Here is a 17,547-nt window from a genome sequence, read left to right as displayed (position 1 = left end):
GAACAGAAAAGAGCCATCGGTAATGTCATTATTAACACCTGTGCCATAACCTGCCATGACAAGTTAAATGCCAGAAAGTACATTTGGAAAGTAGGAAAGTGTGAGTGTGCTAAATAAACATGAGCTGGAGAAAAAGCCTAAAAGTTCTATTTATTGCTAATTTAGAAATTACCAGTAACTGTATGTTGTGGGTTTTGACGGTTCACACATTTGCCAACAGTAAAAATCAATTTGTAAAAGCTAATTGTTAACACAATTAGAATGAGCTTTTCTGTCATTTCTTTTTGTTCACATTTGAACAAGGGAAGAAGATTCATAATGACTTTTCTGAGGATTGATTGCTGTGTCGTCTTTGTAGACAACAGACTGAGCTGCAGTTTATTGTGTAGACAACTATCTAACTCTTGTCATACCTTACCTGTCAGATGGGGCTTCATCAGACACAGCTTACTGCTGTGTGGTCTAATGTCAGTCTATCTGGGAATTCTTGAGCCACAACTCCACCACTAGGCCTACTTTCAACCCAGGCCAGCCGACGTTCTGTATTGTGATCAGACCCAGCAACATCAAAATGTCAGACCGCATTTCCTGCTCTGATTTCATATCTATTAATTCTCTGTTGTACGTTTTTCATCATTAGTGCTGCAGAGCCACCCAGGCTGTTGTCTGCATATCTATTATTTCCCCTCTAAATTCCCTTCCTCCTGCATGAGCACAGTGGAAAACAAACAGACGCTCATTAGCATGTGTGACCCGTTGGTGGTAAACAGGCTTATTTCCACATGAGTGCTGTGCGAGAATGGATTCCACCAGGACAGTCGAGGTAGGTGGGCCCGCCGGTTGCCTTCATGGGGACTTTAATAGGGACTTAACAAATGCAAGTGGACAGGCACAACATTCTCTGGCACAGGGAGGTCATGTTGGTACAGTGAGCACTTGTTAGAGGGTGACTCACTGTATTTGGACTCTTGGGTGGCCACTGATATTCACTTCATTTTTAATGTGCATTTTTTTTTGCTCACTGCTAATTGTTGGATTGTGACGGATGCCGAGTGCTGTGTGCCAAAGCTGAGGTAATGTGCAGCGTTCAAATAATGCCTCTGTGCTCTGCTCTGTGAAGTGATGAAAGCAGCCTGTAATTACAGGGATAATCAAAACTGTCAGGGGCTCTTCTATGGACGATTTTGTTTACTGTCTGCCTCTCTCACAGCATCGCAAGCTGCTGGGCCCCCACTTCCTCAACCTGGGCCTCAGACCTCAAAGATCATTGCAACTGTACCTGTCTCAAAGTAAAAGTCAGAGTCATGAGATGAGCTGTTTTAAAATCACCACATATGAGAGGCACAACTTTAACTGTGCTGTATCCCCATATACTCAGGTCACGTGGGTGCAGTATGACTTCCCTTGTAGTTTTGTGACTTTTTTGGAGCTAAATGGGTCATCTATCTATCTATCTATCTATCTATCTATCTATCTATCTATCTATCTATCTATCTATCTATCTATCTATCTATCTATCTATCTATCTATCTATCTATCTATCTATCTATCTATCAAGGCCAAGGGTAACAGCAATCCTGCTTTAGCTCTATAGGTCGGACAAAGCATTAATACTGTCAGGATTACAGTGTCCACTGCAACCTCCTATGATAACAACATATGCAAGGAACAACAAATCAAATTTTAAACCATGTCTTTAGAGGGAATATGAGTTCATTATTATTTTCATGGTTTTCTTTAGCAAATAAGTACTTTTAAGTGGGACATGTGCCTCTATGACTTGTATTTTACTCAGATTAGATGCCCGCAGTTAGTAATGCTCTCCTCAAGATGGCAGCATTTCGGTGTCATTTCAGAGGAAACCGGTGTTGTATGAATTACTACCAAACTGCACAAGACATGACTACATGATGAGATGCGTTTGAGAGGCTAATTTCCCCAAATGTTGGATGTTTATTCTGTAAAAATCATCCATATTCAATATCTCTTTTCAGTAAAGACGTTTAAAAAATGTGTCTTGTTTTTTTAAGCCCAGGCTTAAGAACAATGTGGTTGTTTACATGTTATTAAATTATTGAAATATGAATTCCATTACAGTACATTAAAGAAAGTTTAATATATAGGTTAATATCATATCATAACGAAAAAAAACTACGGCCACGTTTTACAATCTAGATAACAATAATACGGACATAATACAGACATTTGTCGGTAAACGAATATAGGCAATGATGGCATTTAACATTACAGGTGGTGCAGACAGACACGATCGTTGTATAGGCGGACCTCCGCTGTGTATTCGTGAGAAGCAAAACAAGCCCGATCCTGGATCAGCATCCCCGATTTCCTTCACACCGCGTCGTAAACGGAGTCGCTACGGCGGTGAACAGACAGAAGGAAGTACAGAGGTCTCACTCTGTCTACATTTATGAACCGTTATGTAGACGGTGTTTGCCTTTACGAAGAACTACACAAAACGATGAGCTGGTCAAACTGGAAAGTAGGCGACTTTTGTTTGTTGGCTACTGATGGATTAATGACGGTCCATTTTCCAGCCCCTGTCTCAGCGTCTGGTGTGAATGTAGAAGGAAAGATGACGCAGTGAAACGGCCCTCTGTTGTACATGATGATGATGATAAAGTAATGACATGTGGTGTAAACACTACAGTTTATTCTGTCAACGACACTGTTAACACAGAGACATAGAACTGCCCGTCCTGTGACGAGTACCAGACCAGTCACTATGGCAACTGCTCTCCCATGGTGGCTAAATTGCAGTAAGAGCGACGCCCACTTCCACAGACTGGAAGGCGGGGCAGGAGCAGGAGTGATTCATCTTTTGAAACAGAGACGATCTCTGCGCACGGCGCCGTGTTTATAGTGAACACGGCAGACTGCAGACTGATCGAAGGAGACGGTGTATGTACCTGTACATTAATCTGTCTAACTACGCTTCCTGTTCAGCCACCGATCGACGGAGGGCATTTGATAACCAAAGGACTTGACCCGACTCGGAGCAGTAAGGTCAAATACTCCATTTTCGGTTGATATGAAGGTGAATTGCAGCTACCACAACAACGCGGTGTGTGTGTGCATGATGAGCGGCTGAAGAGGAGGAGGAGAAGGAGGAGGAGGAGGAGAAGAAGGAGGCTGCGGTCTGAAACCAGATTTTATCCTGGATATTTCGGAAACCAGCGTCGTGTCGTTCACGCAAAGGCTGTATATCGATTTAGTATGTTATTATATGCCATGGACGGTCTCTTCCCATCCTAATTTGAAGAGGGTTTGACCCGTTTTCTGCCTTCTCGGGATCCTCCAGCAGCGGGACGTTGAAGGTTTTTTCCTCCAGATATGGAGTGTGAAGATGCGGATTACAGAGGAATCCCCACCGCTAGTTTAGCCGCATTGGTTTTATTACACACATCAGCGCGGCGTTGTTTTCGGCAGGAATAAACCGTGAAACTATGAATAGATATTTACTGGCTAGAGGAACAAATCGGTGATTTTGGAGCACGATTGGACTCCCATTAGGAAACGTGAGAGAGCTACCCTGCTAGCCTGCATGTAGTAGCTATTAGCTCCATTAGCCGGCTAACAGCTAAAAGGTGCTGGCTGGAGATTAAAAAGCTTCGTTTAATAATTTGACCAGGTTTTACCCACGTTTCCTCCACTCAACGCATTTATTTACAGGATTTGGAGGGATTTGATCATCCAGGAATGAGGTCTCGAATGGAAAGGAGCCGCTTGACCTTGTTTTGGGGTCTGATGCTGGGTCTGTCGTCCTGCCTCCGGCCCGCCACCGCAGAGAGTAAGTAACGCCGCTACACACCACCACACACGGGGAAACAGCCTTTTCCACGTTCCACTGTTGTTCATTTACAGTGGAAACACCAGCTTTTACTTTATGCATTGCATACAGGTGTATAGCACATCAGAGATAATGTTTTGTAGGCAGTTCATTTGCATGTAAGGTGTCCGTGTGGGAAGAGGCAAGTGTGTTGTTTATACAGAAGAAGACATGGTGTGTCACAGTGCAGTGATGCGGCCGCAGAATGACAGAGGAGAAGAATGTACATTACTTACTGCGTGGAAATGGTGTATCACACAGTGTAGTACTATGGGTGTATGGAGGAAAATATATTTTTTTCTTCGTGGGAAAAACATTTAATATGTTAGTAGTGCAAACAAGTGCAGGGAACTTGGTGATGGGAAATACTGCTTTGGGGATTGTAGGAAGTTTAGTTGTAATCTTGTAATTTGGTTTTAAAACACAGCACAGAAATGAGTCTGTATAAGTGTGTTGGTTAATACTTTACCATGACTCAGCCAATGGAGAGAGTCCGTCAAGCTATATATACACCACATTGTCAAGTGTGAGTCACAGTGTGGTGAATTAAGAATCAACAAAAAGTGGAAGGGATCTGTGATCTCAACAGAAAACCACAAACAGAAATAGGATTTGTGAATTACGAAGTTGGGTTATTGAGTTTAGTCGGGCTTGTCTTCTTCTACATCCAAAAATGTGAGGCATTGTTGTCTTACTGAAGTGGGAAAAAGTGCCACAAACAGTGTTAACACAAGTTAGTTGTCACTGCTTGTGCTAACAGCCTCGACAGATAACCTCTGTGTGTGCTGTAATAGATTAGACATTTCCACACAAAATAAACAGGCACACATAAACACATATTTATTTATTTTTTTTAGCTGTTGTGGGTCACAGGAGATGTTTGTCAGTGATGTGAAGATGTGTGGGTTAAGGACTTGGTTGAATTTAACACTGTGGAAAAGTTTAAGTATTTTCAGTCATATTTTAGGAACATTTCAAGGTTTCTGATGAGACAACGTAGACCCAAGTTGAGTGAAGAAAACACAACCTTGACTTTCACCTTTAAGCCTTCCTTTGTGTGCAGGTGTGTCTGAATGAGGCTGTAAACTTTAATAATTCCACCTTAAGACTGAAACCACAGCATTGAATGCTATTTGTCCAAAGGTGACGCAGCTTTTTTGTGGCAGTACAAAGTCATTTATTCTATTTTACTATACAAACTTGGGAATACTTTGATCTTGGTGGTGTCTGACAGCATTTTTCCTGAGTGAGACAAAGAACAATATGGCATATAGACAGTATGAATAGCATTCTTTCTTATGGTCAGCATGGGGCGACTCCACTGGTTCCAGCAAGAAGTCAGACTGTATGTGTGCTTATGAGAAAATGACTGTGCTTCTCACTTGATTTATTACCTTAGTAAACACTGTGCTGGTGAGGTTATGGTATCAGTCACCAGCTGCAAGTCTTCCTCAATACAGCTTGACGTTCATTTTGTAAATTTTGGTCTGGCAGCCTTGTGATTGACAAGTCGCTACCACAGCATGGCCTTGGGTTCTCAGTAGGGCTGTCAATGAATATTCTAAATTCAAATTTCTATTGAAATTGTTAAAAAAAATCCATACATTTGATTGTGAACGTTAACATTTGAATGTGGGGGAAAGAGCAGCTCCACCGCAGAGGCTGCATTGACAGCACTGCATGATGGACAGAGTCCCAAAACCAGTTTCTATTGGCCAATAATGTTGTAATTTAGATGGGAAAACAATCTAGCTCCAGGCACTGTTTCCCCCATGGCTTCTCTGATGTTCGCCCTCTCTCTCTTGGTTCTCGCCCGATTCTGTGAAGAAAGAGTTTGTTTTAGCCAATTCGGAATTAGTGATGATTGTTCGAATAGTGAAAAAACAAACCAAGAAGGTTTCGTTGAGATTCATTTTGTTTTTGTCAGGTTTGAATGAAGAGCGTTTTACGATGATAGAATTACTGTTTTTGTGAATGGAGTCTGGTGGCTTTGGGCCGAGCGATGTAACAGCTGTTTCAGGTTAAACAAAACGGATCTTACTTTTTAACAAGACAGTATTTTTGTCGGGATCCTGTCCATGATGTCGTCAGACACTTCTCATGACGAAAACAAACACCTGGAGGGAAACTGCAGCATGTTTCATGGCTGCCGACTGCTGCGCTCTCGTTCAGTACTGAAAAAACTTCAAAAATTGTTGTCTCCATTAGTCACTTGGACAAAAAGGAAAAACATGGAAAAATAAGGTTCATAATGAGATCCTATTCGACCAGAATTCCTCTGATTTGTCTGGGACATTGAAGTCTTCCAGGACATGTTGACACCAACTGCAAACTTGTCAAACAACATCACTTTCATTGACTATTACCATTGGGTAACATAGTGCTAAATAGCTACAAATAAGTGAAATGACTTACCAAATAACCAGTAAAGAAATGTGGTTTCCATACAAGTTTCCTCTCTCTCTCTCTTTCGGCTCTTTCAGTGTTCATCTGCAAAAATGCTTCTTCTGTATTCTCTGGTTCATAAAGGTATCCTCTTGTCTTCACAGTAAATGACATCTCGTCGTTGCTGCTGTGAGCCACAGTTGGACTCAATACGAACAAATACGGAAGTTCTATGGTTGAGAAAATGTAGTGCCAAAGAAAAGGACTGTCTGGCGGCAAGGCAAAGCAGTGAAAATATTCAAAATATAGCTGACATTTGAACTGATATTGATTAATTTGGGTGGGCCTTCTTTTAGTAGAGTAGACTTTGCTTCTGTGCTGGGACTCAGCTTCTGCAAACTGAGGGGCGTGGAATTTGTCTAAGCAGACACTGAGAGGACCGGACTTTCAAAATAAATAAAAAAATTTAGACTTAAACAGCGTGTTATTTTCACTGTCTTAAATAATGTTATTTTTATGAACCTATATCAGTGCGAACAAACTCTTAAACATATAGAAATTCATCACGGTAACAAGATTCTGGACTAGAAAATGCTCTCAGACCTCAGTCCAGGAGGCAGTTATGCTAAATACAAGACCCACAGTTCGACTGCCAATGAATGAGTCCTAATCTCAACAAAAAACAAGTTCTTCAGGATCCTAGGAAGCAAACAGAAATACTCAGTTTGAGACACAATACAGTAGTTCACCAACAAAAATTAAATTGAATGACACCTCTTCCATCTAATAGACAAACTTGGTGATTCTCCAACAACCGTGAAATTATCACCTATAGTCCATCCAATGCACTGCTGTCGGCTCCAGGGAATGGTCAGTCTGAGAGCCGAGCAGTGTGATGGTGGGTCCACAAATAGAGAGGATGGAGTTGGAAAATACTCCCATTCTCTAGAATGGGCTAATTGTGAATTATGGACATTTTGGCTTGTTGCTAGGCCCTGGCAAGCTAATCAGTGAACACTCACAGGATGGACTGGGCCTCTTGACTAATGTTTATGTGTGCAGTTTTGGAATTTTTAGATAAAAAAATTCTACAGGCCAGGTGCGAAGCTTTGGCGGGCAGCTAGTTGACCATCACGACTTAATGTTGTGGTAGGCTGTGTTGCTTCTCCATCCTCTGGTGTCAGTACTCTCCGATCTTGCCCCTCTTTCTTTTCATAGCCTTGTATCTCGCATGGACATTTTTTTCTAAGTACCAGTAAGTATGACGCTGCTCAGTATGTATAGTTGATAGCTGGATATGGAGGTGCTTTGCCTTTTTTGTTAATCCTCCGCCCCTTTTTGGGTGAAACCAGCCCCTCTGCTTTGGTGGTAAAGCCATATAATAAGAAAACTGTAAAGCTTTCCAGCCCAAAGCCCAAATTATAAAGCCAGCCAGTCGAGCCTAGAGAAGTACAAAACAGGTCGGGTTTAACCCCACTTCGTTTGTTGCTTCATGATGTTTACAGTGCTCATTATTACAAGGTATGTCCCCTCAATTCATGTGAGTTAAAATACCCTCTGCTCCTTGCATTGTTTGAAAGGGACAGAGGATAAAACCAAACCCCATTCAAAAAGCAGGTGTTTTATGCTAGGACCCTGTTTTTTCACAGACCAAACTTTAGTTACACCATCGCTCAGACTCTTTTTTTATTCTTGTTGATCTGTAGGCACAACCAGCACATGTGAGTTACTCAGTAACATTACTAACTAACCTGTGATGAAGCGTTTGCCATAGACGTACCCGGATTGACTGGCCAGGTCCCACAGTCGACCATTCTCATCCTCTCTGCAGATGGCTTGAAGCCACAGATATCTTCTTTAACTGACCTTTGCTCTGTGGGGAATTTAAAGAGTATTCTTAACATTTTGATGTGCAAAATGCGATGCAGCAGCTTTTAGCCATGATGCCAGTAGTTTTTTCAACTCGGCCAACACTTTTATAGTGCTGTTTTCAGCAGAGAAGTGACGTGCGCCTGCTTTTGAATGAATGATGGATGAATGGCACTAGGGTGGGAAAGACTACGTATGTTTGGCCAGTTCAGGCCAGTAACTGGCCAATCAGCTAGCCCTGCATAAATTTTACTGTCCATTGGGCCATTGGATTTGTCGGACCCTGAGGCGCTGCACCATCCTCCCATCAGGAAAAAGGATGGGAACCACAGAAGAGCTGGGATTATAGATTGTAGTCCAGTTCTTTGAAATTTTGACTGAACTTTGAGACGCAACAGTCGGCACCACACAGATGGCTTAGTGCAAGGACTGGGGCTTTCTCGTGACTAACTGCTGTATGGCAGCATATTCAAGCTAGCAGCTTATGTCAGCTTGTAAACCTTCAAACTGAATGAATTTAAAGCTTCTATATTTATTCAGAATTTCTTTTTATGTATTGCTGTCTGAAAATTTTCCGTGTCTCCTGCTATACTGTAAACTAGGCTTCCTGATTCATCCCATTCATCATGACATGCTGGGGAGGGGTGGGTTGGGGGCTTGAACCAGGGTCTGGGTTTTAAAATAGAACAGGCCAAAGTACATTCGCAAGCAAAACAGACTAAGTTCTGTTGATTGGAAAGAGTGAGGAGCTTGTGAACTGTGTGTCATGGGGTTTACTGTTAGCCCCAGTGGTCACAGGACAAACCTGGGAGCAGCAGAGAGGTTCTCCCATCGAAATTCTACATTTATTCTCACTCCGGTGTGGCGCTGTCTAAAGGTGCCTTGTGTGGCTAAACTCTTAGCATTCCTGCTAGTTTACTGTATCAGTTAGGACTAAAAGGCAGCTGGTAGGTTTGGATTAACTAGGTTCAGCTGTTTTGCTGCAGACCCAGCCTTTCAGATGAACCAAACAGGTTTTATCTGTCAGGAATGATCTTTTGCCAGAGCTTCCCAGCGCATTTCTTCTCACCTTGCCTCTCATGTGGAAAAGTATTTATGAGCATGTTCCCCCCTCGGGCAGTCTGTCACTAACAGGATGGAAATGAAGAGTAAACACACTTGCTGCAGTCTAGTGGCAGAGTATGAAGCACCAGCTTAGAGGACGTATTGCTTCCTATTTCTTGTCTAATGGGGCTTCTAGTGGATTTCCTCTGATTGTCTGTGGATAGTCTGGGCACTGCAGCCAGCTGGGAAAAGGTTATCAAAAGTAAAGATGTTATCTTGAGGCTCATCAAAGCAGCAGAGATAGCTTGTGTACTCAGCTGTTTAAAATGTGTCAGCGCAGGAGGGGGGGGGCGGGGGCGGAGTTATTAAGCTGTTACACCTGCTATCGGTATTTTCACTCTGCTGGTGCACAAGATGTAAATTATGATCAGAAACTTTTGTGTGGCATCTTAGCGAGCAAGGTCGTGAGCAGTTCCCATGAAGGATGCCCATGCTGGCGTTGCAGTGAGGCCACAGAGGGTGAAGCGTCGAGGCTGTGGTGATGTAACGTCACTGGGCAGCGTGTATTTTTACAGGCCCGGGTGTTGGGATTGTATTAACAGGTATGCAGCTCACTGAGGGTTGCTGACAGTGTGCACTGACAAGTAGATTACAGAGAAAGACATAACCGTCATACCAGCACAGTGCCTGCCTTAAATCACACCAAAGGCATTTCACAATGGCTCACCAAAGGCTCTCATTCCCTCTCGAGAGAAGACTTAAACTCTCAGCACTTTTGGTGGAAAAGCCTCCATTTTATGTGAGGGCCAAATTATTCTCCAATTAAAATGCCAAATGCAAAGAAAGGCATCTTAATCACATTTTCGCAGTGCGTTGGTACGCTGCGAACCACAGCCCAGTGCGCTTTGAAACTTATGTCAGAAGCGGGGTTGAAAGAGGTCAACCAGCGGAAAGTTTTTACGTTGGAATATGTTTGCTGACTTTCTGTTTACTGTGGTAAAACTGAATTATAGGACAATCCAGTTTACCAACTTTATGTGTGCAAATGGGCTCAACTTTCTTTTGTGTTTTTCAGTGCAGGGATGGATGTCTGCCTGCCCGTTCTTGTTGGTGTCTGTTGCCACTTTCTCCATGAAACCATCAACAGTTGTATGAGTTGGGACAAAGTGGTAGATATGTGAGGTGACACTGAGCTGCATAACATGTGTAATAAAATGTGGGGTCACACTTTTTTTTACAATGTGATTCCCCTGCTGGTTTTCAGTTTCCTGAGCACATCTTAGACCTCTGAGATGTAACATTGACTGTAAGAAGTGCTAACTCTCCGTTTTAATTCGAAGATGTTTGCATCAGATTAAACTGCGTATGTTTTCATACATGGTCCCTGGCTCGAGCTTACAGAAACTCAGATGAAACCTACACATTTCAGATTTGGTAGTTGAAGACTTTGAAGTTCACAGACATCAGCGGATGCTTGGTGTCGTCCCTGGTGTTGACCTGTCAGGCCTGTATTGCAGCCACCTTCACTTGTTGCTTCATGTTCTGTGTGCAGTGTTTAAACCCAGATGTCAAGTAAGATTTATATATGCATCGGCTAATCACGGTTTCCCATTCTCTGAATTACACTGTAGGACTGCTGTGACATTTGCTGAGACAGTTAGCAGAAATATTACATTGTGACTGATCACGATTGAGGAGATTTACTCTCCCATACTTTATTTCTTTTACCACTTACCCACAGCTTGCATTAGAATAGTGTCATGGAGTCCTAACAGCCTCTCTTTCTGCATGTAACTGACCACAGAGCTGCTGTTCAGTGGTCATGTTTAGAGCGCCTCCATCTGCATGATGTAAAGATACTGATATTTTAGATAGTTAACAAGCTGGGGCTGAAAAAGACGAACATTTTGAAAGCTAGGTTTGTGGACCATGTTTGACTCCAGCAGAATTTGACAGTTAAATAATGTCATTTGAATGTTTTGGACCCACAGTAACTTATCACAGACCGTCAGAGATACAGTCAGGGCACTGTGTTTTTGAGCGTTGTGTGTAGCTGGGAATTTATAGACCTTTCCGATATTTTCATGTGTCATGTTGCTCAGTGCCGTCAAATCGCATTTAGAGGTTTGGGAAAAAGTCCATCACCACCATAAAGGTTCAGGATGTTCTTTTGGAAATTCAGCTTCGTTCCACCTCAGTAGCAGTGTGGTTTCTGAAGGAACACCACACGTGTTTTGGGGAACTACAGATTTTGGTATCAACTGTACTGTCTGTCAGCACTAACTCTCATAAAGTTCTGCATTGAGAGCTTTATTGGTTTTACATGTTCACACTTCTCAGTATTCATAAAGCATGCGTTGGTTTATTATGATTTCTCAGGAAATGGATGAGAGATTAAAAACAAAACCAGCATTTATTATGCTAAGTAAGATAAGTTTATTACATATTCCACTCTATCTTATTTTCTTTGATTATTCAGTGATGGGTATGGCCCTGGGGTGCGAAATCTAGTGTGGGAATATGTATAGCTAGCGGCACATTGCTCACACTGCTGGGAGCAATCCCTTAATAATAAAATGACATTTACTTGCATTCATTTAGCCTGGAACACCAACCCTAATGTTTAATTATAAAATGTTGTAATTAAGGAAACAATTAATTGTTTGCTGGGTGTGCGTGATCTTTCCCAAACCTTACGAATGCGCCACATGCATACAGTAAAACTTTATAGAGCAGCATTAAAGTAGTAGTGTGACAACGTGTTAGCTGGTTGGTGTGAGTTTTCCATGACTCACTGCCCTCCAGCTTTTGAAGTCTAAATCCTCCTCACAGTGATGTGTGATAATGGCCTCCATGTTTCTGTGGGTGCTGCTGGGGCTTCAGGCTAAGTATCGTTCTGAGCGTAGCACACAGGTGGGAGTAAAAGTTGGAGAGGCGAACAGTCCACCCATCATTGCCGATCATCACCATCACGCTTTACCAAACTTTTCCTGATGCGGGTTCAGATTATTCAGAGGCCACACTGAATTCAAAGTACCTTTTTTTTTCTTCTAATTTTATTTCCAGTTGTTTTTGTTCATGTATTTCTTGGTCTCAATGGATTCAGAGTCCTCAGTAATTAAAAAAGAGCTACTCAAGAGGTTAAGAATAAAACAAATGTAAACAAATCTGTTTTACACTGGACACAAAACTGCATAAATACATGTTTTTACTATTTGTTCACATCAAAGAGCAGACAACTGTCCTTTGATGAAAGGCCCAGACATTTTCACTTCTGGCAAAAATGATTCTTCAGTTCACTGCATGGCATGACATAGTGCCACTTCTACCACACAGCCAGTTCAGCACGCTCTGTCTACAACCGGCTTTTGTGCCAACTTATCTGTAAGCGGCATTCAGTAATATCCAATTTCCAGTGATGTTGACAGGCAGGCGTCCTGTGTTGAAACCCGAAAGGATACAGTAAACTCAGATCAATGCGAACAACGCTCTGCTGTGCAGTGATCAAACAGTGTTATAAGTGATCCACCAACCAACCAATATTTTAGTGAGAAATCTTTAATTCAGATGTGTATGTAATGTTTTGTCTCCACCACAGAAACACGAGCTAACTGCGTAAGTTTGATCAGGTTGTCTGATATTCATTGACTGTGGAATAGTTGTTGTGATTAATGGAATATGTTCTAATAATGTATGTTGGTATGGATTGCTGATTGTGATTGATCAGGCTAATTATCAGCTAATTGTACTCAATTTCTTATGGCAGTATGAGGTACATGGTTTTAAAAGTCAGCATTCTTGTTCTTGTTGCTGAGAAGAGACCAGGGATCTCGCCTTGAGAAGTTTCTCATCAATATGTTTAATGTTTAACGTGGAAAGAAGTGTCAAGTCATTTTTGTGACGTGCTTATGATCTCAGACTCAAATGCTAATAGTTGCATGGGTGTTGAAACTTATTCAGATGAATCTTCATCACCCATAGACAATTTATTGACTTTATTTTATCATTTAAATGCAACAGTAACAATTTATATGAATTGATCACATTAAAAAAGGTAATTCGAAAGCATTTTGTGGAAAAGTAAAAAATTCAGGATATAGTTATAATAAACTCTGTGCTATCTCAGATGATGTATCTTTATTGCATCATTGGTTTTGGCCTTTATGTTCTACATTTTGCCTCAATAAATTTGTATTTGTCAAAGGCAAAAGTGGCTTCGCTCTAAAAATGACTTAATTCCAGGCCTGCTAGTGCCACCATGAGATTAACATCTGTGGTTTTGATTGAAATGATGCAATAACTGGTGATTTCTTCACTTGTCATCGATCTCGGTCATCAAATCAAAATTTTAACTTGTTCAATACTTTGGTTCCTGATAGAAAACCTGCAAAACGAATCACATTCCCATCAGCTTCAGTGCTAATTAGCAAATGTTAGCATGCTTAGAAGCTAAGATAAGATGGTGAACATGCTAGACGTCAGCTTGTTAGCATTGTCATTGTTAGCATTTAGCACAAAGCACCGCTGTGGCTCACAGCTGCTACCTTTACTGTCAGCTCTTGTTTCTTGAAAAATGATGTTGTCGCAGTACTTGTGAAACAAATGATTCATTTTATCCGTTTACAAGTTGTTTTATTACATATACTGTATGTGATCATATGACAGTGTGTATATCTTTTATGAGGGATGGAGTTGAATAGTTTCTTTCCCTTTGATGCCATTGTTTTATGAAAGCTTGATAAAAGTAGACAGTGAATCCAACAAACCTCATGTTAGTTGGACACAAGAGCAACAATATCCTGAAGTCAGAGCAATATAAACTTTATTGCACTGTTAACCTGAGCTTGAATAGAACCTGACTCAAGCATTTACTTTGTCACACCATGTTAAGTTGCCGTTGAAAATGAGAACTGCCAGGCAAACACGTTCTGTCAACAACAGCACAGCTCAAGTGTACTGCTAATATTTAAAGTATGTATTGGATAAACATCTCTGGAAAGATCACACTTTCAGGAATGTAGAACATTGATTTGTATATTGTTGCACAGTTATTTATTGGTGAGACTGTGTATATAAATGAGGAAATATCCATAGCATTTGGAAGAATGTGTTGTCATGTAATTGCTTGCTGCATTGCTTTAAAAGAACATGTAGGGCTGTTTGAGTTAGCCAAGACCTCATATTGCATCGATGAAATTGTTACGATCCCTGTGGAGAGCATCAAAAAGAATGAACCAGCAAAGAAATAAATAAGAATAGAGCAAATGAGGTAATAGATATTTACGTGGCTGTTGAATTTAATGGATTCTGACACCTCACCATCTCCCTGTCTTTCCCCCCTGCAGTCTGTGGTCCCAGCATTGACATCGGCAATGACATCAGTGAATTCAGACGTCTAGAGAACTGCACAGTGGTGGAGGGATACTTGCAGATCCTCCTCATCGGTGACAAAAACAACAACATCAACCAGGAAGTGTTCCGCTCCCTCAGTTTCCCCAAACTGACTATGATCACAGACTACCTGCTGCTGTTCAGGGTATCCGGCCTGGACAGTCTGAGCGCGCTCTTCCCCAACCTCACCGTCATCCGGGGACGGAACCTCTTCTACAACTATGCCCTCGTGATCTTTGAGATGACCAGCCTCAAGGACATTGGTCTATACAACCTGAGGAACATCACCCGCGGCTCCATCCGCATTGAGAAGAACCCAGAGCTCTGCTACCTGGACTCCATAGACTGGTCGCTCATCATGGACGCAGAGTTCAACAATTATATTGCCGGGAACAAGCAGTCCAAGGAGTGCAGCGATGTCTGTCCAGGCATCATGGAGAACAACCCTCAATGCAGAAAGACCATGTTTAACAACAACTACAACTACCGCTGCTGGAACTCCAATCACTGCCAGAAAGGTAAGCTGACTGTCAGACATGATAGGGATTTGAATTTCAAATAGGTCATGCAGACAATCTAGCCTTTGGTCTGATTTGTGTACATGTGAATTTGGGAGTGTAATGAACGGCTCTGTACCTACAGTTGTGGCCTGCTACCTGTCACTTTAACTGCTTTTGTTATGCATGACTTACCTGTGCCACATCGTATTTTTCACGATTACGATTTGTAATATAATTAAAAAAAGAATTCAGTTTGTGATAACAGCACTATTCCCACTTGTTGCTGTGCATAAAGCCATGATGTCATTACATTAACAAGAGACACAGCTGAAAGTGAAAGTAACATTACTGGTTTGAATAAAGGGGAGCTACTGCAGCAGCGTTTTATCATTGCAGAAATACTCTGAAATACTGTGATAATATGTTCAATATTGCCCACCGCTAGCTGTAAGTTATCTCAGGTGTCAATCTAAGTTAAGGAAACGTGACAAAGGATCTAAACAGGGGTATCAGCGAAGGCTGACTCTGACAGCCCTTCTGAATGTGAGCAACCATTACCTGTCAAATGTCAACCTGCATTTATTTATATACAAACAACCTCTCCTGTCATCACGCATTCTACTGCGTTTCTCCCAAAGAGGCAGTAACTCAAATATTCAGATGTATTGTTTCGCTTACTTTGCCCCATGAAAGTTGAATCCAAAGGCTCTCATCTGCCTAAACAAAATGAATTAGAGGAGTAAATGCTCCAGAGTTTAATTAAACTACTCCAAGCACGATGACTGTGACCTCGGCCTTAGATTTTGTGTTTACGACTGCAACGTTTAGGCCACTTGTTTTGCTGGTGCGTTTCAGACGATGTGTTTTGGCTGACTGAGTATGTGTGTGTCTGGCTGAATTGTTTCCCTGGTGACTGGCGCCTTGCTGCAGACTCAGCATGTTGATGTTTTCAGTCTTGTGACATGGAACTGTTGCAGGACTGGCCTGCATTGCATGCATGTCCACACACACACACACACACACACACACACACACACACACACACACACACACACACACACACACACACACACACACACACACACACACACACACACACACACACACACACACACACACACACGCTTTTACCGTCATTACACACACACTGCAGACAGAGATTTTGGCTAGCAGGACAGACTTATTACAGATGCAAATGTTTCTGACATAGACACGTACCCCTGGCCTGCTTTGTGGGTTGTTGGAGTGGCAGAGTGTGGGCATGCTGGAAAGACACCAGGAGGTGAAATACATCGGAGGAAGACATGTTGGATGGATGGAGGGGGTGTCAGGTGGAGGAGCGGAACTCTGTGCTGTTTATCTATTGTCAGCAAGAACACACCAAAGAGAGTCCACATTAAATCTAGATCTCCTCTTTATCTGTGTCCTCTCTGGTGAACTATCTCATCCAATAAAACACATTATCAATCAAGATCATCTAACCAGTCATTGCATGCATGGTGATCTAGTGAGTCCACAATAAGCCCTATCTACAGTCATCACATCTTCCTTCCTGCCGCACCATCAACTCAACAGCAACTGGCAGCTGTGTTGCTATGACTCAGAACTCCACAGTTTAATAGGAGATTATGTTTAGATTTGGCTTAATATGAACATTATGTCCAATTTGTATCATCAGTCAAATTAGTTGTAATTCATTTATCATAAACATTAACAGCAACTGCAGCTTTGAGATCAAGTTCATGAATCTAATATTCATATTGGCTGAGGCGAGGTATTGCTCAGGATTCTGGCCATCTTAATGTGTAGCTTGAAGTAGGGCTGGACAATATGGCTGAAAACTGTATCACGATATAAATGTTTTATAAAGGTCAATATCGGTAATTATTACTATTTTAATGACCTTAAAATAAGGACCAGGAGAAAAATACATTAAATTTAAACCTTTTTATTTGAAATTTAACCTTCCTCTGATTATAATCCCCTCAGCTATCAAGGCAGAAAGGAAAGGAAATGTCAACACAACCATGGAAAACACTCAATAAATGTAAAAAAAGTGTAAAAATGTAAACTGAGAGAAACTTGAGAACTTCAGATATGTGCAGTGTTTTGTAAACATAGCAGAAACTGAGGTAGACTTGACATCTGTAACATACAAACAAACAAAACAAACAAGCATGATAGACAGCACAGTAACACTGACTGAACTATAAAACCAGCCTAGACATATGAACAACTTTAGTCACTCTTCTTACTCTGAACATACATGAACTATTCAATTATGAAGTATGTAAGAGATTTTTATAACCTGGCTTCTCCTCAGTGCTCAGTGAAGCATGTCTTTAGCAATATGATATGCCGCTGCCTCCGTTACGTCTTTGTGCCTTTTAGATGATTTGTCATCAGGCACTGAAGCAGATACCTCTGCATGGTGGTCAGCTGCTTGTGCGGTGGTGCTGCAGTTGCAGATGTTGTTGGACGTTGGCGAATACGGCTGCGCTCCAAAGAGTG

The 17,547-nt window shown here is 41.7% G+C and overlaps 1 protein-coding gene across 2 annotated transcripts in view; it reads left to right on the top strand.

The window, feature by feature from the left end:
• Positions 1 to 2,905: 2,905 nt before the first annotated feature.
• igf1rb (insulin-like growth factor 1b receptor) overlaps positions 2,906 to 17,547 on the top strand; it is a 51,228-nt gene continuing 36,586 nt past the window's right edge. Inside the window, exons 1-3 of one of the 2 annotated variants that reach the window (XM_070965903.1) lie at positions 2,906 to 3,536; positions 3,691 to 3,808; positions 14,491 to 15,054. In XM_070965903.1, the coding sequence (XP_070822004.1) occupies positions 3,718 to 3,808; positions 14,491 to 15,054 (655 nt within the window). In that variant the 5' untranslated portion in view covers positions 2,906 to 3,536; positions 3,691 to 3,717. Of the gene's footprint in view, positions 3,809 to 14,490; positions 15,055 to 17,547 lie in introns of both variants that reach the window. The other variant, XM_070965981.1, reaches the window with a different exon arrangement.

The sequence above is a fragment of the Chaetodon trifascialis genome, chromosome 1 (genome assembly GCF_039877785.1).
Source record: "Chaetodon trifascialis isolate fChaTrf1 chromosome 1, fChaTrf1.hap1, whole genome shotgun sequence".
NCBI classification, from domain to species: Eukaryota; Metazoa; Chordata; class Actinopteri; order Chaetodontiformes; family Chaetodontidae; genus Chaetodon; species Chaetodon trifascialis.
Note: the sequence above shows the minus strand (reverse complement) of the source record. Positions and strands in the feature narration are given on the sequence as shown.